Here is a 22,294-nt window from a genome sequence, read left to right on the forward strand (position 1 = left end):
AATCTATTTGGCCGTGCATTTCATACTCCTAATCTTATTGTTTAATTTAAAAGATGTGATCTCTGGACAAGTGAATTGGATCCAAGACCTTAAGGTGGGCCGGGCTATGTAGAGGCAAGCTAACGCCGGCGGCCGTTTGGTTGGAATTTGTGCTAGCTGCCACTGCCAGCGTGTCATTCTTACTGTTGTTGGAGGTGCCGTGTTCTTTATGCTTTTGATGTTTGTTGACTAAACTAACGAACTTTTATTTAAGATTGAGTTGAGTTATGCGTTTTCTTTTTTCCGCAAGATCTGATAAGATTGAACAATGCCAAAATGATAACTAGATAAAGGATACTACCATGCACAGTGCTCAAACTCTTATCAAGGGATTTGGATGACCCATTGCTTTTTATTATTATTTTTCCCTTAGCTAAGTTACACGTGATGATATATCTTTGTATTATAATATTTAGTAATTATTATTTCTTTTCTTGGTAAGTATATTTAATAATTATTCTTAAACCATCTTTATTGATGATATCCCATGTTTAAAAAGTGCTAAGCGCTAGTCAAACGATGAGGGTGGACCTAGCGCCTAGCAAAAAAATCGGAAATTAAACGGAAATTAATCGGGGACTAGTTTTAAGGCTATTTAATATTTTAAAAACATATTAATCTATTATAAATAAGAAATTTATATAGTCTTGTTTTGCATTAAGCACATGAAAACAAGAATTTAAGGTCGAACTTATGATTTTTATACAAATTATGAACGTAAGTGGGAAGTTTTGAATTTTAGATCAAAAAAAAATATGTTAAAAAATAAAATTTTGGCCTAGGCGCCGTTTAGACGGACAAAAATCGGATCACCGATTTTGACAAAATCGCCGCGGTCTCTATCCGATCAGCGCCGATGCGGTTAGGCGGCCGATTTTTAGAACATGGGTGATACCTAATATGAATGTCCTAAAACATTTTTATAATTAATTTTATTATTTGATATAAGTGTCTAAAAAGAGGGATATGCGTATTCTTATTGGACATTTTAATTGGGTGTCTTCCCATATAAATATGATTATTAAAATGTGAGAAATAATTAACTCACCAATGGACGTAGCATTAAAGCTGCTATATACATTGGAAACTTTTTATTTATTTTTGAAATAGCAAAGAAAAAACGGAATATTAATTATCACTACATTTATTTTACTGACAAAAATATGTCCCATAACAGATCGCAAATATGGATTCCCACGTGGGCTGCTCCATTTGGCCTTTAGAAATCCTAAGGGGCAATTATTTGATGTGTATATAAATCATATGACATAAGTCATAACCTATATCATCGCAAATTTCGTCTTTACGTACGTAAGAGCAAAGCGTTTCTGTCATTTCCTTCATATCGAAATGGTGACTGCAGACTTCAAATCCCTACTACCAGTTATCGGTACGTGCAAAACCAAAATTCATTATATTCAGCAAATCTTCACTCTCATCATCAAAGTCAAAGCTTCCATATATATATATATATATATATATATATATATATATATATATATATATATATAATGCCAAGGAAACTAATTAAACTAATGTGATAGATTTTGTTTTTGGTTTTAATGTTAATAATGTGATAATGTTGTTGCAGACATCAGTCCTTTACTGGCCAAATGTGATGATTTCGACATGGCTAAGGATGCCGGGGTTGCGGAAGTTGTCAAAAAACTAGACAGGGCATGTCGGGACGTCGGATTCTTCTACGTGGTAACAAACTTTCGAAATTTGAATTTTTCTTTTTAGAATTTGATATTAAAGAGTCTGATTAATTTTGGTTGATGAGTGTGGATCAGACTGGTCATGGAATATCGGATGATCTTATAAAGAAGGTGAGAGAGGTGACGCATCAATTTTTCGAGCTTCCTTATGAAGAGAAACTTAAGATCAAGATTACTCCAGCTGGTGGTTACAGGTTTGTTTCCGTACGTATTATATATATCTCAAAAGTCTAGTTGCTAACTTGGCATCACCGATCGTTGCAATTTTGTTCAATGTTCGTAACGAAACGAAACAATATATATTATCTATATATACATTTTTGGAGTACATTTAGCAAATAAATCCTAGAGTTGAGAAGTATTTACGAGGTCATGCCACTGGAATTAATTTTTTTGTTTAAAAATATCAAATAAAAGATGGAAAGAATATTGCCCTCATCAAACAAACATTGCCACAAATCTCTCCATAATTACTCCACGGCTACTTTTTAAAATTCCACATCCAAAATTTCTTCCAATATCTCTAACTAAACGATTTTAAGAAACAAATTATTGACTTTTCTCCATAAAAAAACTCCGTAATTTCTTTTTAGAATATAGATTCCGAAATATCTTATTTCAACTAATTACTTATCAAATTCATTATCAACACAAAATCGCACCAATATAATATACCAACAAATTTAAAGAAAGAATTAAATTATAATAACAATTGTAATTATAGCATAATCTTCTAAAATACCGATTTGATATATTAGATTCTGATTTAGTTTATATTGCAAATATATAGATGTATATAAATCATTATACGGGCCATACACTATATATGTATTTAAAAAATACAATATAATCGTTTATATCTATATATAAACTTCAAATTATTTACATTTCACTATTTTGTTAAAATATAGTCTCGCGGTGTACCACGAGTCAATCCCTATATATATATATATAATCCCGATGATGCTACCTAAAACATTGTAATTGTACACTTAATAATATATAAATATATATATATATATATATGTATATTTTTAAAATACTAAATAATAGGTTATATATATATAAATAATCTATTAAATAAATTATATTTTGATTTCTTAAAAAAATTATAACCCCGCGGTGTACCGCGGGTTAAAATCTAGTTATTAACAAGATAGTCTCAGAAGAGCCGGACCAAAACACATTAATATGAAACATTACAATGGGACTCCCATTTTTTAGGAGCCCCACATAAATTTTATTTTAGCTAAAATATTTATATAGTTATAAATTTTATATACAATTAAATAATTTTTTTAATTTCTCCACAATCACAAGTTATTTTTTCAGAATATTTTTGTACTTTGTTTGGAACAATAGTTTTGTTTAAATTAGTTTACTATTTACACTATAGTTTTTAATTAAGACAAAAATACTTTGTTTTCTTAATTTAAATGGGGTCCCGGATTTTATTGGTCCGGCTGTCTCAGCTCGTGCAACTTTAACAAAAAAAAAGAAAAGAAAATATAGATATTTCTTGCTGGTGCAATTATTAACAAGATATGGTTGGTGCAATTATTTACTTTTAACGAAAACATGAAGATGGCTGGTGCAATTATTAGCAAGATATACCTGCAGGCTTGGTGCAATATGATATGAAAACATAGATCTATTATATAAATTAAAGTAGTAGTGTTGCATAAAAAAAAAAAGATTTTTATTATTTTTAATCCAACAATTCAATGGACTTTGAGTAAAATCGATTGTCCACTTTTTTATATAAAAACATGTGATGTTCAATTCGGGTAAAACGGGGGGGAAAAAAAAAAATCCAGACACAAAATATGCTGGTTAAAATGGTTTTTATTATTTTGAAATATGTAAAAACAAACATTATAGATTTGGTTTTACATTCCTTGCTAGTTTCCGGAAAAGAAAAACACGAATTGAACACGCTAGAAAACAAACTCATACCGATAATAGATAGAATCACTCATGGGTGTTGTGTTTAACAGAGGATATCAGAGAATTGGAGTAAATTTTACAAGTGGGAAACAAGATATGCACGAAGCCATTGATGTAAGTTTGTCTACCTAGCCGTTGGCTTGAGTGAGTGTTCCAAGTAGTGATTCTAACTAACTGGTATGGTTTTATTCTCTTATGGATCGACCGCGACTAAGACAGTGTTACAGAGAGTTCAAGCAAGGGAGGTATGGGGACATTGGAAAGGTCTTGGAAGGGTCAAACCATTGGTACGTAATATCATCAGTTCAATTGATTTTTTTTTTATTTTTCTTGCATCTACGTTTGTGTTGAACGAAAGGGCCAAATTAAGAAAAACTCACTAGTTTAAATTAAACACATTCTATTGAGATTGACACAAAAAAAAATTGTGCGTTTAATGCATATGAATAAGAATGGTGAAATAATCATAATGTCATATAGCTAGCAGAACTATTATAACTGAATAGAGTCTCCGTAGAATTGTTATAAAACCATTGAAAGCTAATTTTAGTTGATTAATGACGATTTTCTATTTGTAAATATATATTTTTGAATAAAAATGTGAAATGAATTAATTTGAATGATAAAAAAAATAATGTATTGACATTTTGGAAACATGACAATGTAAAAGCATTGTTTACCAGTCCCACACCATATAGTAATTTGTTACTGAGTATTTTTGAGACCTCTATTTTGAAGGCCAGGGAATCCTCAAGAGTACAAAGATTTGATGGAGGAGTACATTAAGCTATGCACAGGTGTGTTTTACCCCCTTTTTGTTTCTCAGTAAAATTTATAAGTTTCTAATTTCATTTCATGGTTTTTTTTTTAGATCTTTCTAGAAATATCTTAAGGGGAATCTCCTTAGCCCTTGGTGGATCACCTTATGAGTTCGAGGGAAAGATGCTTAGCGACCCTTTTTGGGTAATGCGTATCATTGGTTATCCAGGTGTAAACCAAGAAAATGTTATTGGATGGTAATTAATGTTTTACTACGACCACTTTTCATTTTAACTTTATCATCAAGCTCCATTTGTGACTAACGTCTTCTCTTTTTTCACCTGCAGTGGAGCTCACACTGACTATGGTACGTAAGCCTGAACTAGAATCAAGTTCACTCTCTTCATAGTTTTTTTTTTTTTTTTTTTTTTTTGGTTTGCTCTCAAACGGGTTTATTTCACAGGCTTGTTGACACTTATAAATCAAGATGATGATAAAACTGCTCTTCAGGTATCTTATCTATTATGTATGGGCTTATTTGCTGATAACCAAATTTTGTTCTTCTTTTCAAAAATGGTAAAAAAAAGCTAAACCGTAAATAAGTTGTGATATGAAATGAAATATGATGTAGTGAAAAATAGCACTATGGATGACAATATTTTCTAAGTTGAAAGAGCTGAATATAATCTTCAACTATGTTCAACCAAAAAATCACCATTTATACTAAAATAGTTTTCAACTATTAATTTGTGGGGACCAACTAAAAGTTAGAAAATTGGTATTTTCAGCCTGAATTTGTTCAATCTCAAACTATGAGATGAATGAAACTGAACGAGTATTCAACTTACTAGTATTCAATTTATTCAACTGGTTCATTTTGTAAACAACCATTTTGGTAACATTTAATATATATCCACATTGTAATAAAAAAAAATATACATTCGATAAATTTTTCAGTTTATTTCTGATTTTGTCATCATTTTGTTATTGCAAATAAGAGATATAATTTGCATATTTAGTTCACATCTCTACATTTTTTTTTTTGCTGGAAACATTCTCTACACTCTTATTATAACCATATATCATTTTAATTTGTGTTTGAAAAAATGGTTATAAAGTTTTTTTTTTTTTGTTTTGCAACTTCTAAAAGGTGAAAAACGTGGACGGTGATTGGATACCAGCTATTCCGATCCCTGGATCGTTTATCTGCAACATCGGTGACATGTTAACGGTTTGTTTCTTCTTCTCTCTCCCTCTCCCTCTTTAACCTCTCTTTCTTTTGTTTTAACAATTCTTGAAAACGTTGGCGAAACGTATATGCAGATACTATCAAACGGAGTTTACCAATCCACACTACATAAAGTAATCAACAACTCTCCTAAATACCGTGTTTGTGTTGCATTCTTCTACGAGGTACTAAAAACTTGTAACACTCTTTGTCTACTCCTCTTTTGGATTTGGATTCATGTTTATCTTTAATATCTTGAATGAACAGACTAACTTCGAGGCGGAGGTGGAGCCACTGGATATCTTCAAAGAGAAGTACCCAAGAAAAGAAACATCTCAAGTTGCCAAAAGAGTTGTCTATGGACAGCATCTGATTAACAAAGTCCTGACTACCTTTGCAAATTTAGTGGAAAACAGTTAATATGGTTGGTTGGGCTTTGGATGGTAATTGTTTTACCATAGTTGGATTTTGAGTCTAAATAAAATAAAATAAAAATTGCAGGCGACAATAAATATAAAAATAAATAAATAAAGATAATACAGCAATTGTAATGTGATTTCTCTACAATAATAAAAATTCTACAGTTTGTTTATCAATCGGCTAGTTTTAGTAATTTATTAATTTGAGTAGTAAAAAAAAAAACACGAGATTCCTCTTATATATAAAATTTAAAAGAGATTACAAGAAGATAGGAAAGAAATTGTAAAGTTTTAGGCACTTAATTTCAGTATCACAAAACATGTAAGTCATGTATACCAGTACGTGGACCAATGTTCTTCACTATCCAGTGGTAGTTATCTATCTACCAACCCGTAAACCCGCCTGAAATATCCACATACAATATTAGACATGAACCTGAACTAAATTGGTCTAAGACTCGAGCCACTATAGTCCTTAAGATCCCGGTGAAATACATTTTCGATTTGGTTAGATCATATTCGTTCTATGTAGTTTCTGTTATTAGTATGAAGAATGTTTTAGGTAAAAAGTTACCTACGCTAGATCTTCTAAATCTAATGTGTCTATTTTGTTCATAGACTTCCCTTTTGGGTACGTAGTTGAAGACAAAAAGGTGTTATCATCGTCTTAATTAACAAGATATATATACCTGCAGGCTGGTATAAAGTTTTTTTTTTTTTTTTTCCAATTTTGAGATAGAATTTGACTAGCTACCTAGTTGGTCCTAGAAAATTAGTAAGGAAAAATCACAACATGCATTCCCACGTGGGCGGGTGTGGCCATTACAGATCATAAGGGACAAATTAATCTATGGGTATCGATGAAAACTAATACTATAGAACCAGTTGATTATAAATATTTCATTGCAAAGAGTTAATGACTTTATATATGTTGTTAGAGCAAAGCGTTTTCCGTCATTTGTCTTAAGTATCTGAAATGGCGACAAACTTCAAATCCCTACTACCAGTTATCGGTACGTATGAAACCCTAAATTCATTATTTTACAGTAAATGTCGCTCTCATCATGCATCAAAGTTTTCATATCAAATCTCAAGGAAACTAAAATGCATGGAACAATGTTTTTGCAGACATCAGTCCTTTAGTGGTCAAATGTGATGATTCGAACATGGCCGAGGATGCCGACGTGGCAAAGGTTGTGAGGAAACTGGACAAGGCCTGTCGGGATGCCGGATTCTTCTACGTAGTAAGTTAACAAACTTACGAAATTGGAGTTTCCGTTTTGGTGTTTTATTAGAGGGTTTGATTTTGGTCGGTGAATGTGGAACAGATTGGTCATGGAATATCGGAGGATCTTATAAAGAAGGTGAGAGTGATATGTCGAATCAATTCTTTGAGCTTCCTTATGAAGAGAAACTTAAGATCAAGATTAGGCCAGCTGCTGGATACAGGTTTGTTCCATTGATCTCAAAATATGAACCAAAGTTGGTATCAAAATTAGTTAGATTAGATCGCTACTATATTAAATTCGTCAACTAAAATTATCATATGTAAAGTCAATGGTTAAAAGTCTACTTCTAAGTACATTGGAGTTCGATTCAAGCACCTTTAGAGCATTATTATTGGGGGGCCTTAATTTTGGTTCTTAGTAATTTTTTAGTATTAAAATTGTAAAAGTTTTACTTAAGAGTTTGTATTTTGTTTTCAAATTTTATTTATCTCCAATGGTAGTCTCTTAGCATATGGTTCTTAGAAAAAAAATTTTTAAATAAAACTAAAATTTTATAAAACTTAATAATTGTTGCAAATTTAAAAATTTAAAACATACATGAGATACAATTTAAAACATACATAATATAAAGCACAAAAAATTTAAGCTTGATTTCTGGAATATTTAGCCCATATATGCTCGACCAAATCCTTCTTCAATTGTTGATGCATACCTCGATCCCGAACTCGAGTTCTAGCGGCCATCATTTCGACGAAATTTGTAGGCATTTCTGTAGAATAGGTGAAATCCACCCGTGAACTTCCGGCAGATTCCGCTTGTTGGAATTCGGTTACATTAAACAGAGTATACCCATCTCGTTCGTCTTCTACTATCATATTATGAAGTATTATACATGCTCGCATAATATTACCTATTTTTGTCTTATCACAAATAAGAGCCGGATTTTGTCTCCGTTGTCGCTAAAAGAATAAAAATCTCGACAAAGAGAGAGAGGAGGAGAAGAAAGAGAAACGCGACACCTGTCCGTCTCTTAACATTAATTTTGACTCTTAGTTAAGAGCCATTTCTTACTAAAATCAACAATTAAACATTTAATTTTAATCTCAATTTCCCTAAAAACCATGTTAAGAACCTTGCAATAAGGATGGTCTTATATAAAAAGGGTCAATGGTCCTAGAAGTTATATATATATATCCTAAATTATGATTACCAATTAAAATTGTAGTAGTAGTACGTAAAAATAGTTATTTAATATCTATATTAATACGGAGTATTTTCTTATAATTTTAATTGAAATTTCCGTGGAATTCAAATTAAACCAAATGTCCACCATTTGTATATATTAAAAAAAAAAAAGTGATGTTCCATTTGGGTAAAAAACGAAGATTATTCATGGATGTTGTTGAGTTATACAGAGGATATCAGAGAATGGGACTAAACTTAACGAGTGGGAAACAAGACATGCACGAAGCCATTGATGTAAGTGTCTCCACTTATAGCCATTGCCTTAAATGATGTTTAATTTCCAAGTAGTGATTCTAACTAACTGATATATTGATTTATTCTCTTACAGTGTTACAAAGAGTTTAATGAAGGGAAGTATGGGAACCTTGGAAAGGTTTTGGAAGGGCCAAACCAGTGGTAAGAGTTTGATTGATTTTTTTTTTTTTTTTACTTGTGCTGAAAAAAATATTTAAAAGATAGGGCCAAACGAAATTTCACATTCAGACTATTTCTCTAATTTTTTGTTTTGTTTTGTTTTCTGTGGCGGTGTTTTCATTGAAGGCCAGAGAATCCACAAGAGTACAAAGAGTTGATGGAGGAGTATATTAAGCTCTGCATAGGTGATTAATTACCCTTTTATGTTTTCTTTTACCCTTTTACACATGTGTTTTTGTTTCCAAGAGGGTAAATATTAAGTTCTTAATTTTATTTCATGGATTTACAGATCTTTCTAGAAATATCTTAAGGGGAATCTCATTAGCCCTTGGTGGATCACCTTATGAATTTGAAGGAAAGATGATGAGAGACGACCCTTTTTGGATAATGCGTATTCTTGGTTATCCAGGTGTAAACCAAGAAAATGTTATCGGATGGTAACTTTTCTCATTGATCTTTTACTTCGACGAACTTTCATTTCACTTTATCATTGAAGTAACTCGTCCCTCCTTTTTCACTTACAGTGGAGCTCACACTGACTATGGTAAGTAAACTTGAACTCAAATCAAGTTGAATATATTTATAAGATTTTTTTATATTTTATCTCAAAACAAACCATAACTTTTGCAGGCTTGTTGTCGCTTATAAATCAAGATGATGACAAAACTGCTCTTCAGGTATTGATCTTATTTGCTAAGCTTATTTGGTATTTGTTAAAACTTGCACGAAATACAAGTTATAGACATGAAATGAACCAACATAACTATGATTTTGCCATCCCTGCTTTTTGCAAATATAAGAGGATAGAATTTTGCATATTCTCTAGATTATTACTATGATCTTCTATAGTTTTTTGTATGAAAAAATGTTACAAAGTTATTGTTGTCTCTTTGAAAAGGTGAGAGACTTGGCCGGCGATTGGACACCAGTGATTCCGATCCCTGGATCATTTGTCTGCAACATCGGTGACATGCTAAAGGTTTATTTCTTCTCTCTCCCTCTAATCTTTCTTTCATTACAACGACTCCTAAAAAACATTTTTGAATCATATATGCAGTTTCTTTCTAACGGAGTTTACGAATCCACACTTCATAGAGTGATCAATAACTCTCCTCGATACCGTGTTTGCGTCGGATTCTTCTACGAGGTAAATTAACTTTAACATTCTTTGTGTATTTTCCCCACTAGGCTTTGGAATCATGTTTCTAATTATCTTGTTCAAACAGACTAACTTCAACGCGGTGGTGGAGCCATTGGATATCTTCAAAGAGAAGTACCCAGTAAAAGGAACATCTCAAGTTTTCAAAAGAATTGTCTATGGAGAGCATCTGGTTCACAAACTGCAGACCACCTTTACAAATTTAGTGGAACACAGTTAATGTGGTTTGTTGGACTTTGGTTCACAAACTCCACACCACCTTTACAAATTTAGTAGAACACAGTTAATGTTGTTTGTTGGGCTTTGGTTCACAAACTCCACACCACCTTTGCAAATTTAGTAGAACACAATTAATGTGGTTTGCTGGAGTTTGGTTCACAAACTCCACACCACCTTTGCAAATTTAGTAGAACACAGTTAATGTGGTTTGTTGTTACTGTACTTTTACCTAATTTGGATTTCGAGTTTAATAAAATTAAAATAAATGAAAAAAAAATAATACATCAATTGTGTAATTTGATTTCTATACTAAAATAAAAAAATTCTACAGTTTGTTTACCAATCGGCCAGTATATTGGATTCCTCTATATATAAATTTCAAAAGAGATTACAAAAAGATATAAAAGAAAATGCGAAGTGTTGGCATTTTCTTTTCAGTATCATAAAACATGATTTAAGTCATGTGTCAGTGGACCAATGTTCTTCACAGTCCAAAAGTAATCTTCTAAATCGTAAAGCCGCCTGAAATATTCACACCCAACACAACAATATCAGAGACTTCAAAGTTCAAACTAAACCAAATTGATTGAGACTCAAGGCTCGAGAGCCACTATTGTAAGATCCCGGTGGATTACAGTTTCAATTTGGTTAGATCAGATTCGTTCTCTAGTAAAACCCATTTAGAGTTTGTGTTATTAGTATAATGAGGTTAAGTAAGAAGTTAACTTACGCTAAATCTTCTAAAGTGTCTGCTTTGTTGATAGACTTCCCTTCCGGTAGTTCAAGACAAGAATGATGCGCTATCATCTCCTTTATCGTGTATTTCGTGCTCTTAACATCGTTATTCCACAAGATGCTCTGAAACACAATACACAAAATCTGCAAATCAAATCTTTTTTTTTTTTTGGTCAAATCTTATCCAGGGAAATTTATCTTATAGTCTTGAAAGGGCTATTTTTTTTTTTACCTTTCTAAGGTATTTCTTTTTCACATCTTCCCAGTGTGATTTTCCTTTTGGAGAGAAAATTGAAGCATTCCACATAGCGCCTCTTGCAACCATCACTGATGCAGCGCCTTTACAGGAACCCAAAAATAAACAGCGACATCCAAGGGTTATATAAAATCAGAGGTGAATCGAATATAATCCTTAGCCCATGGTAGATAATTGTTGGGAGATCTTTGCTACTATCATGAATCTGAATTCAACAAGTCTATATTATGTGTACCTGTTGCAGTTTTAATGCGAGAGAAATCATCGTATTCTAAAACATCGCCATTTGCAATAACGGGAATGGATAATGCTGCCACCACATCTGCAATTTCATCCCATTTAGCAGGATCTCTTGGCCTATCTGCAATTTTTCTGTATATAAGGAAGGAGGAATCATTACCAACTATTAAAAAAACAGCTTAAAAGAATGAGAACAAACCAACAGTGGTGTATATTACCTCCCATGTACAGCAAGAGCTGGTACACCAAGTTTCTCGATTCTCCTAGCCAATTCAACAGTATCTGCTGGTGATTTTAATAAACGAATCTTGCAAGTAACCGGTACGTCTAAGTTCCTCTTAAGTGTTGCCAAAATCTAGGATGCAGAAGAAACAATACGAGGAAAAACTAATATCGATAAGTAAACGCATAACTATGCAAAAAAAGAATTCACAGAGTCATACATCATGAATTAGCTCGGGTTTACTTAACAAAGCAGCACCCATTCCTCCTTGGATAGAGAACGCCTTGGGGCAACCCATATTAATATCAACAGTTGCAACGTCGTTGCACCTAAATGACGAAACAAAAACATTCCATTTCAAAATTGGTATATAACACATGAAACGTTGATTCTTTTCATGACTAAACTTACACAATCTCAGCAGCTTTTAGAGCCCTAACAGCATCAGAAGTTCCCATTTGAAAAACAACTCTATTTCTCTCTTCTTTACATGTGCTAAAGACGACATTGTCTGTTCCTTTCTCCACAAACTCAGTTGTCCCATAAGCAACTGTAGAGGGAGAAGTACAATAAGAATTCGATAATCAGGAAGAACCACACAAACCAGCCCTATATGATTCATCAATATAAGCAGAGGAAGGAGATTTAAGTACAATGCCACACCAGAGAATCTGAGAACCAAATGAATCAATTCAAAAGATTCAGAGTTTACCGTTAATTCGACGTTCGCATTTAACAAGCTTATGATCGATAATCTCTTCACTGTATGTGATATCGGCGCCGTATTCGGCCGCCAACATCCTGAAAGAGAGCGTTCCCTAAATCTCCCGGAATAAGCAAAGGCGGAAGCGAGAGAAGAAGAAACAAAAACGAGCAACTAGTTTCATGATTTGGACTTACCACACGAACCATGGGAGCAAGGACATGCTTGTTCTGGTAATCCATCTTCGTCTTCTTCGTGGCAACGTCAAACGCAACCACGAAAAATTCGAAGACGCCGCTGCTAGCGAGATCTCCTCTGCGAATTTGTTTTTTTTTGCATCAGGGAAAAAAAAAAAAAAACTTTTTGATGTTTTTTATGGGCTTGTCTTAGTTAATGGGCCGAATTAAGCCCATTATAGCGTCCGAATGGCATTCCGATTTAGGGCGTGACTCCGATTTGAGGGAGGGAGCGATGTAGTTTGGGTGCGGTATGATTAATCAAATTTATAAATGCTAATGTGATTCGGCTACGATCCGTTATCTAATTTTTTTCGAATGACAAAACGATTAGAGTGCGATTAGATGGCAAAATTACTTAAAAGGGTAACTAGTTATATTATTATTGTTATCAATGCTTTACGTAATTTCAAGTTTTCCCGACAAAAATGAAATATCACGTTTTTCCGCCAAAAACATTATTTCCGGTTTTCTCGCCAAAATATGATTTCCGGTTTTCCCGCCAAAAACGTAATTTCATGTTTTCCCGCAAAAAAAAAATAATTTCCGGTTTTCCCGCCAAAAACGTAATTTCATGTTTTCCCGAAAAAAAAAAATGATTTCCGGTTTTCCCGCCAAAAACGTAATTTCACGTTTTCCCGCCAAAAACATAATTTCACGTTTTCCCGCCAAAAATATGATTTTTGGTTTTCCCGCCAAAAACGTAATTTCACGTTTTCTCGCCAAAACATTATTTCCGATTTTTCCGCCAAAAAATATGATTTCCGGTTTTCCCGCCAAAACGTGATTTCCGGTTTTCCCGCTGAAAGATTGTCTGCGATCATATTTTTTATGTAAAATATGATCCCATGTTTTCCTTCCAAAAACGTTATTCCGCGTTTTCCCACCAAAAACGTGATTCCATGTTTTCTCGCAAAAAATGTGAATTTCTTTTTTTCCAGAAAAATATGTAAATTTCATGTTACCGCCAAAAACGAAAATTTTGTTGTAATCATATTTTTAATTATTAAATATTAAAATTTGTTAATTAGATATAACAAAAATAATTGAGGATATATTGGTAAATATACCTATAACTCACACTTGCCGCACCCTAATCGTAAGTTTAAATTCCGTTTGTGCAACGATTAGAGTAAGAGTAAATTACAAGAACCTAATCGCTTGCTAACAACATTTGAATCACATCACACTCTAATTGTTTTGCCATTCGATGATGACATGCGATTAGGGTCATCACATCACACCCGAATCGGGTTGCCATTCGGGGCCATAGTTGCTTGTGTAAATGGTTTATGACTATGTAAAAAAACACTTGTAGAGGTTTGCGTATGCGAGTGATTTTGGGATGAACATAATGAAAATACTGAATTCTGGCTAATCTATTATATAGAGGAAGGAACTCTCCATTAAAATGTCATGAAGAGTGACATATCATTCATGTTTTATTGTCACGTATACATTTTTCAAGGTTCATGTAGCTTTTTTTTTCCTTTTTCTTTCTTAAGAGATAAAACTAATGGAAATACACTTATATAAAAAAAATTGGATGAAAATAGTATTTTTAGTAAATCCATTTCCATGCTCTGTTCAAAATCTCATCTTCTACAAACGGACGCAATGACCACATCAGACTGTAACTCTCTAGCTCACCAGATGATGACTTCAAACTAAGCGATCTCACAATCTTTTCCTGAAAAGACAGTATCCATTTATCTTCAATAAGTTAACGGTTATTAAGATCAAACATGAAGAGAAGGGTTCATATGGCGCACCTGCATCGCATAGTTCTGCTTCATCATATTGTAAATTACTGCGATAAGTGCAGCGTACTCTGTAACTTCAGGTCCTTGAGGTAATTGTGCAGTCCCGTTCTCCTAAATCAAACACATCCATACTACATTACTCTTTTCTGGAACCGTTTTTCAAGTTAGTTTACTCGAGAAAAAATTCTGTTGACATCTTACCTCATCACACGTAACTTGTCGCAATTCATTACTTGAGTCTTTATCTAGCTGCGTGGCAGACTCAATTGCAAGAGCGGCCTCATCAGTGAGATGCTCCAGCTCAATTAACAAGCTTTTGGCTGCAACATTCACATCTTACAAGGTTAAAAATATATAATTGCTTATAGAAAAAAACGGAAAATATGATAATGTGGGACCGAGTGAGTGATGACATGAAACAGTAACTAATACATTACCTTTGATTAGGTGGTCAGAAAGTCCTGATAGAGATGTATGCACTTCTTATTCCGGAATTATTGTTGATTTCAGATAAGAAACGGAAGACCAAGTCGAGGAGAAGAAGAAGTGCAAGATGAAAAAAAGAGCAACATGTAAGCAGAAGATAAAAGAATAACGTTCCTAAAACATGAAACTTTTCACATAACTTAGAGACTTAAATCAAAAGAGTTGTTCAGAAACTTACAAGCTCTTGTACTTTGTGCCGCATCATGGATATTAATACATCCTGCTTCCATATATGATTTAAGCCGTCGAGTTTCATTCTTCTTGATAATGTTCTCCATCAACTTAGACGAAGTAACCATTGGAGGGCGTTGAAGAAAACCTGAAACAGTAATTTCATAAGAAACAATGTCATAGAAAGATTTCAAAAGAAAACGTACTTAGTCCTTGCTGAAACCGAAGAAGAAAGTTGTTTGCAGCATTCCCTAGTTCCTCAAGCTGTGTGATTCTATAATCATTACAATAACCAAGATTGAGAGGGACTCAATTTACTTGAAAGTAGTTATATATGTAAGAGAATCAAAGCAAAACAATAAACTTTACCCTGTCATAAAATCTTTGAAAATCTCGGATATTTTCTTCTTCTGTTTGATTCTAGTTTCCATGTCTTCATCTTTCATTCTATAAGAACACATGTAACATTGTTTCAAGCTAAAAGCCATATGAAAAATTCAGAGACAACACTCGCTAAACAAGAATTTGCATGCCCCAAGTATCAAACAGGAGGAGTTTCGATGATCTAATAAGGCAATGATCTACTTAGAATACGTAATCGGAACTAAAAGGTAACTGAACTAATCACAACCAATCATCAGACTTTTGAGGACCAATCGACCATGATAAGAGAGAGAGAAATCATAAACCAGAGTTCGATTTTTCAAGGAGATGACGAGAGACGTACGGAATGGTGGTAAATGAAATCGGCGAAGCTCGAGGGAAGCTGAGTTGACGCCGGCGAAGGTCAATTCCGGGGGAGAGAACAGGAGGTCGACTTAGGGATTTTAGCTTCAAACTCAATTGGGGGATTTTAAGTTTTATTGAAACGACAACGTTTTGCTTAAACTCTTTTTTTTATTTTTTTGGTTATCGAAACAATAATGGTTCGGTCACTTCGGTGAACATAAAAGCTGAAGATTTGTTGAGCTTTTTTTGGTTCAAAACGGAACAAATGTTTTTTCTTTACTAAACCTTTTTCCCATATATACACACATCAATCGTATCCGAAAGAAATCATTACCGTTGAAATTGCTGTACAAACCCACAAAAAGAATCTGAGTCATGTGAGAGTGAGACTGAGTGTGAGGCGTTTTTAAAAACTGTGCCCTCCTCAGAACCCATGTTTTGGTCTCATGTCATTGGTGTTGGCGTTGATTTTTGTTTCCTTTATTGTGCCCTTTAGTGCCTCCTCCTCCTCCTCCTCTGTACAACTTTGTGCCGCTGTTCTGTCCATATGAAGAGTTCTTGACGCCTTTGGTTCCTGCGAGTGGGCTCGTTCCAAACACTCGTTGTTGGTTTCTCGCACCATTGGATGAAACTGCAGTGGGGACGCGTGGATTGTTGTATGAACCGTTTCTCACGGTGACGGCACGAGGACTTCCATAGAAAGGTTGCACGGACGGAGTGGTGGCCCCGTTGATGAGTCCTGCTCGCGGGCTACTATAAGGACTCGTTGTGTTGACCAACATTTCCTGCTTAATCAGATTTTGCAATCAGAATCTAAAGAATGTTGTTTTACTAGCCAAACAAGTGAGGTTGAGGGTAACTATATCATCATCAATCGAAGACGAAATGGAACTGTTTTGATACGTACCCTTTGAGGAGTCTGGTAAAAAGTCGGACCCAAATGCGAAGGGGCCATCCGAGGAGAAGAATTGTTCACAGTTTGTGGATATGAGACTCGGCGATGATTGCCTCCTGTGTCGATCCGTGAAGCTGGTCTGCTGCCACCAACCCAACCATCGTGGCTTTTCCTAAGATTGACAAATGCAGGTGGCTCCTGTCCCATGAAGTAGTAAGAGCTGTGGTGTTCCTCTCTGCATAAAGTAGGAGTTGGAGCCCATTGTTGTCCTTTCGAAGAAGGGTCTTGATAGCTCTGGAAAGTGCATGAGGATTTAGAATATGAGTGGCCCACGAAAGGGATGTTTGCAGGTATGAAACTCGGTGTCTGTTTCCGGTAAGGAAGTCCTGGAAATGATGCCATACTACTCCAGTCTTCGATTGTGATTCCTTGTTTTGCAGCGAGATCGAACACTTGTTTCTCTTCAACTCCTAAACCCATGAGCAAATTCCATAGGTTTCTCTGGGCTTCCCTTTGGTTGTAAATAATTTGGTCCCTCATTGCCATTTCAAACTGTAGTTCAGTATTACCCATCCCCTAGATTTATTAAAAACAACAATAAATGTGAATCAGTAATGTAAGAACTTCACGGTCAAGAAAATAAGACTATAATCTACTCACCAGGAGCTTATACTGATTAAGAATATGCAGATAAGTTTTGTTTCCGTTGTTATTTATTGCTTCATTGAGCATATCCTGTAGTTCGCAACGATGTTTTTCATTTTCTTCAATATCCTGTAAAAACAAAAATAACAAGGATAATAAAGCAATGTCAATGATGACATGCAGAGTTGAAATATATGATAAAGAAAAAGGCTTACTCTCTGGTAGTTAACACCGGCTTCATCATTGTCGCGGATATTATCAAGTATTACTTGTCGTCTGCTACTTAAAGCTTCGACAACATCTTTCTCTGTCGCCTATAAAAAAAAAGAGAAGAGGTTCAGTAACGCAATATATTGACTACTGGATTAGAAAAAGCTTGATCACCTAACCTGTTTCGCAATTGCATCATCGAGATGCTGAAGTTCAGTGCGATTTCTCAGGTTAGTTTCCTCAAGCTCAAATAAAGCCTTCTGTAAGTTTATACGGTCTTGAACATTTTCACTGATCTGGTGGCTTAAACCATCCAACCACGAAAGTTCACGTTCAACACCTCTTTCAAAAGGTTTGATACTTAGCTGTGACTCCTTTTCTGCTAGCTGTTTCTTCAGCTGAGAAACCTCACTCTATGAAACCAAAGTCTGAGTTATATACTGCTATCATTTTGTAACAAAAGTAGATCAAAGTAATTAACTTACTTGAAGATTGTCAATCATTCGTTGGTAGTCTGACATATGAGTGTCGATGGTACCAATATTTTTCTAAAACACATGAAAAGTAAATAGTAAGTACTTCTGGACCAATTAACAATCTCGTGGACTACAATTATTCAAATGAAAATTATTATCACCTGTATGTGTGTCTTAATCTCTTTAGCCCGGTCAGCATATTTCAAGGTGTTCACAGTATGATGGTACTGACTATCAGCAGGTGATATAGTTGCAACCATCACTGTCTGGGAGTTCCCACTCAGACCATCTTTAAGAATCCGCGTAAGTTTGCTGAAATTAGTATATGTCTGTCAGCCAAAGAAGACTACTAATCTATAATAGAAAGATCACATATCCACTCATACCTGTTTCTGTATGGGACATAAGCAAGACCCTTCTTGTGTTGCTTCCCCAAAGCATTTATGCAATTTGCTAGTGCAAGGAGGGAGCGATTAATATTGGCTCCATCCCTCAGTTTTTGACCTCCGTTGTTTGTCTCAGCAGCTCTTTCGCTGCCAGCAAGATCTACAAGGGCGAGTTTCCCTCTCATGACTTGATTTTGATTCTTTTGCCTTCTTTTTACTGCAATCTCCAGAACTGCATGGGATCTGGTAATTGACAGGGAAATTCATATAGGTAATAGGCCAGTACGAGTTCATTGTCAAGAATGTTTTCATTACACTGTAGGAAATTACTCAAGAAAAAAAAAACATTTTGCTGTGAGATCTAGAGATTCAGAAAAGAACAAGCTTCTAACATTAACAGCATATTCAGGAGGTAGCATCGCTTACCTTGATGACGTTCCATTCATCTCCGTGCTCTCAGTTTTTCGTCTACTGTTCCCTAAGTTCAGCAGTTCAAGAATCCGGTCAGCTGAATAGACCTACAAAATAAACATTTTGATTAAGGCCCCATGATGCGAATGACGAAAAGGTGAAAGGTTTCACTGAAGCAAATGAAACAAATTCCCTCAAAGTATTGGAACAGTTAACAGGAGATAAAAGTCTGGTTCTCCTCTACATCAGCAGAGAATTCTAATAGAAATACTTACGTATACAAACAGGAAGGCAGAAAAAGAAATCTTAATCTAAACCATACTACAAGGGATACTCTAAACTATAAAGTGATCTCTGCAAATCAGGTTTAATAGTTCATTAAGGAATGGTCTTATCGCATCTAGAAGGAAAGAAAAGTATATGGACCTTGATTGATCGCAGGCCAGCAACTACTATCCCCTGCTCTGGATCCTCTCTGAGCTCCAAATGACCAGATGATTTTTCAAGCAGATCGTATATAACCTGAGTTGTAGTCGAGATATATTATTATGAGAGAAAGAGTAATACTCATAATGAAAACCACACAAGAAACAACAATAACCAATTTTATCAGACTAAGCCTTACTTCATTGTAGACTTCCAGATATGAGCAAGTCACTTCAAACTCATCTGAGCTCTTGTCACTCTTGATCATATCAAAAATGGTATTCAGGCTGAGAACCATCAATCCAGGATCACTTCGTGTTCCAACCATTGTATATGTTTTGCCACTAAAAGAAATGCATCATTGAGTCAGATAACAAAAAAGAGGCCATACTGCATCACTTTAAGCCCAAATAATTTCGGTAGCTACATGATAATGGACATCATTTATATCACTGCGTACCTTCCAGTGGAACCATAGGCAAACACTGTAGCATTGAGTCCATGAACAACACTAGAGATCACAGAAGACATACTCCTATATACATTCTGAAAACCAATACATGTTTAGATTCATAGCTCTACATCCAAAAACACAAACCTTAAACCACAAGTCAAAATATCCCACAAGGTTCTCATCGGCATAAACAAAAACCAGAGATCTCTAGAAATCACAAATTTGCAGAGACGAACCTTGTTCGTGCTCTCAGGACCAAATGCATGATCAAAACAATATTTCTTCTCTTTTGTCCGATTCTGAATTCGGTCAAGATAATCTTTGGATAAGTCAGGGTCTAGCACAATCACTTCCTGAAATCGAAAACAAAAATTAGGGCGAAATTTTCAATTGGAAATCAGAAACTGTGAGAAATTATGAGCAGACCTTAGAGTTATTCACTCGAACAATGTCTCTACCACGTTCTTTCTCCATTAACGGTCTACATTTCACAGCGACCTACCGGAAAACACAGAATTTAACCGGTCAAGAAAATTTCAGACGAATTAAACCGGAAATTTCTACGAGGATTAACGAAGAGCTAACTAACCGTGAGTGTAGTGGTCTTCTTCGCAGCTGGAGCTCTAATGCTTGGCATTTCGTCAGTATAGAACGAAAATTTTCCCACTGCGAGGTTTAATTTTCCGGAAAAATTTATGCAGATTTTCTCGGAAACTAAACAGAGTCCCTCAACGATCAGAAAATCACAGCTCGAAGAATAAAAAATCTGAAGCAAAGAAGAAGAAAATATCAGCTGAGCTAAGAGGATAGAATTCAAAATGTTTGATAGTTTCAAGATTCTCTCTCTCTCTGTAAAATTTTCACTGTTTCAAAATTTAAGCTGGAAAATAAAAATCAATAAATGCTTGAGAGATTTCTCAAACATAAAACGAGAAAAAAAATTGTATAAAAAATCAGAAGAGGGAAAAATAAAGATCGTGCGAGAGGGATATTGAGATAGGATCACATGTGTGACGGTGCATGTTGTTTAAGATGTGGCAACGTCATCAGAGCCGTTGAATTTGTATCTGAACTGCAAGATCGATCGGGTATTAACTATAAAGTTTTGTTAATATATTTAAAGTTGATTAATGGCGATTTAATTTAGTCCAACAGCTTTTTCAATTTGGATTTATGTGGCAAATTGAATTTAAAACAAATTTAATTTGATGAAGTTGTGAACTCTGTACACGACGTGCCATCTAATACCATATGATATACAAGATATACTGACGTGACGTTTAAAATAATTTTATAAAAATGTAGTTTGCTAATTGTTTCATTAAAATATGTTTTTTGTTGTTGACAAATTGTTTTTATTATTTCTTTTGGCTACAAGAACAATGTGAAGTTTAAACGATAAAGGTTGCTATTATATTGTTGGATCATTCGGGTTGTATTGTAATCTATTAGGCCTAGAAATAAGTTTAGCCAGATATATTAATTTAGTTAGGTTGTTTTTGTTGAAACGATGGTGATTAGTTTAGTTTAAGATAAAATAACTAAAAATATAGAAATCATTTATTATTATAAACTTTTTTTTGCCAACAATTAACTTGCACACGAATGAGAAGATGCTTAAAAATCACTAGATTACAAATATTTGTCATGGTTAGTTGGTCATCCAGTATTCGAACATGATACAGATAAATACTATTAATAAGCATTTTACACTTTATAAGAAAAAGATTTAATCGACTATGATCTCATTCTCATCCAAAAGAGGGAAATATTCTACCAACCTTACTGACTTATAAAAATTATAGATACCACATATTAACTATTTTTAGTAATCATCTTTTTCTGCTCGAATCAATTTAGTTAGATTTGAGCATCCGAAGACATCACATCGATATCCTCCATAAGTTTGGTAGTTCAAGTTTATTTATTCTCAACAATATTAATAGCACTATCCATTAACAAAACACGAGGAAGATCAAATTCTACACAAACAATTGTCAATTGGTTACTGGTTATAAAAGAATAAACTTGTATAGGTTTTTATAAGTAATAATCCGGAATAACAAAACAGTAGAAAATAAATGTACGTTATATTTTTAGTAGTTACATCTCGGGAAAAAAATAAAATTAGAGAAATAGATTTAACAGAATCATAATGTTTAAAAATAAATAATGAGTTTCCTAGCTAAAGATATTATGATATTATGACCTTCCAATATTTTATGATTGGTAAGCATTACTACTACCCACAAAGACGTATGGGTACCCACACCTAGTTTACTTACAATTTAATATGCATTGCATGTTCTATAAATTCAACTTGAAGACTTGAAGTTTATATCTCACCGAAGAATCTTCCTGTTCATCAAAATGTACATAAATCATATTAAGGAATTCGTTCACAGTCAGCTTTTTCATTTATAACATACGAAAATGTAACAGTTGAATTGTTAGCAGAAACTTAGCAGTGGTG

The 22,294-nt window shown here is 34.2% G+C and overlaps 5 protein-coding genes across 6 annotated transcripts; 2 read left to right on the forward strand and 3 right to left on the reverse strand.

Moving 5' to 3' along the window:
* Nucleotides 1-1,311: 1,311 nt before the first annotated feature.
* Nucleotides 1,312-6,201, forward strand: LOC9312047 (probable 2-oxoglutarate-dependent dioxygenase DIN11). The gene is made up of 12 exons (XM_021026305.1): nt 1,312-1,429; nt 1,631-1,746; nt 1,833-1,951; nt 3,755-3,818; nt 3,924-3,991; nt 4,443-4,501; nt 4,576-4,720; nt 4,811-4,830; nt 4,927-4,973; nt 5,614-5,694; nt 5,787-5,876; nt 5,959-6,201. Exons 1-12 carry the CDS (start codon nt 1,390-1,392, stop codon nt 6,109-6,111), a joined length of 1,002 nt encoding a protein of 333 aa, XP_020881964.1. The 5' UTR covers nt 1,312-1,389; the 3' UTR covers nt 6,112-6,201.
* Nucleotides 6,202-6,833: 632 nt separating this feature from the next.
* LOC9312048 (probable 2-oxoglutarate-dependent dioxygenase At3g49630) lies at nt 6,834-10,594 on the forward strand. Its single transcript, XM_021026308.1, is given in 13 exon segments — nt 6,834-7,123; nt 7,239-7,354; nt 7,439-7,483; nt 7,486-7,559; nt 8,755-8,818; nt 8,913-8,980; nt 9,125-9,183; nt 9,288-9,435; nt 9,523-9,542; nt 9,629-9,675; nt 9,897-9,977; nt 10,056-10,145; nt 10,225-10,594. Coding segments are annotated over 13 exon segments (1,002 nt in total). The 5' UTR covers nt 6,834-7,086; the 3' UTR covers nt 10,378-10,594.
* A 70-nt stretch (nt 10,595-10,664) lies between these two features.
* Nucleotides 10,665-12,932, reverse strand: LOC9312049 (tRNA-dihydrouridine(20) synthase [NAD(P)+]-like). 2 transcript variants are annotated; one of them, XM_021026306.1, is made up of 9 exons: nt 12,731-12,932; nt 12,543-12,648; nt 12,242-12,380; nt 12,051-12,159; nt 11,826-11,962; nt 11,603-11,739; nt 11,344-11,450; nt 11,107-11,234; nt 10,665-10,898 (listed from the first exon to the last, which is right to left on the reverse strand). In XM_021026306.1, exons 1-9 carry the CDS (start codon nt 12,773-12,775, stop codon nt 10,817-10,819), a joined length of 990 nt encoding a protein of 329 aa, XP_020881965.1. In that variant the 5' UTR covers nt 12,776-12,932; the 3' UTR covers nt 10,665-10,816. The 2 variants fall into 2 exon arrangements, with proteins under 2 accessions (XP_020881965.1, XP_020881966.1); XM_021026307.1 differs by having other exon boundaries at nt 12,543-12,631; nt 12,731-12,863.
* Nucleotides 12,933-14,303: 1,371 nt separating this feature from the next.
* LOC110228416 lies at nt 14,304-15,649 on the reverse strand. Its single transcript, XM_021025862.1, has 7 exons — nt 15,559-15,649; nt 15,396-15,463; nt 15,197-15,337; nt 14,970-15,011; nt 14,734-14,852; nt 14,542-14,643; nt 14,304-14,459 (listed from the first exon to the last, which is right to left on the reverse strand). Exons 1-7 carry the CDS (start codon nt 15,633-15,635, stop codon nt 14,331-14,333), a joined length of 678 nt encoding a protein of 225 aa, XP_020881521.1. The 5' UTR covers nt 15,636-15,649; the 3' UTR covers nt 14,304-14,330.
* Nucleotides 15,650-16,159: 510 nt separating this feature from the next.
* Nucleotides 16,160-21,086, reverse strand: LOC9313757 (kinesin-like protein KIN-8B). Its single transcript, XM_002877643.2, has 15 exons — nt 20,411-21,086; nt 20,248-20,319; nt 20,058-20,174; nt 19,828-19,913; nt 19,567-19,711; nt 19,368-19,463; nt 18,957-19,048; nt 18,531-18,773; nt 18,306-18,456; nt 18,154-18,216; nt 17,848-18,081; nt 17,674-17,772; nt 17,474-17,587; nt 16,826-17,389; nt 16,160-16,703 (listed from the first exon to the last, which is right to left on the reverse strand). Exons 1-15 carry the CDS (start codon nt 20,456-20,458, stop codon nt 16,368-16,370), a joined length of 2,460 nt encoding a protein of 819 aa, XP_002877689.1. The 5' UTR covers nt 20,459-21,086; the 3' UTR covers nt 16,160-16,367.
* Nucleotides 21,087-22,294: the final 1,208 nt, after the last annotated feature.

Source organism: Arabidopsis lyrata (genome assembly GCF_000004255.2).
Source record: "Arabidopsis lyrata subsp. lyrata unplaced genomic scaffold ARALYscaffold_5, whole genome shotgun sequence".
Taxonomy (NCBI): domain Eukaryota; kingdom Viridiplantae; phylum Streptophyta; class Magnoliopsida; order Brassicales; family Brassicaceae; genus Arabidopsis; species Arabidopsis lyrata.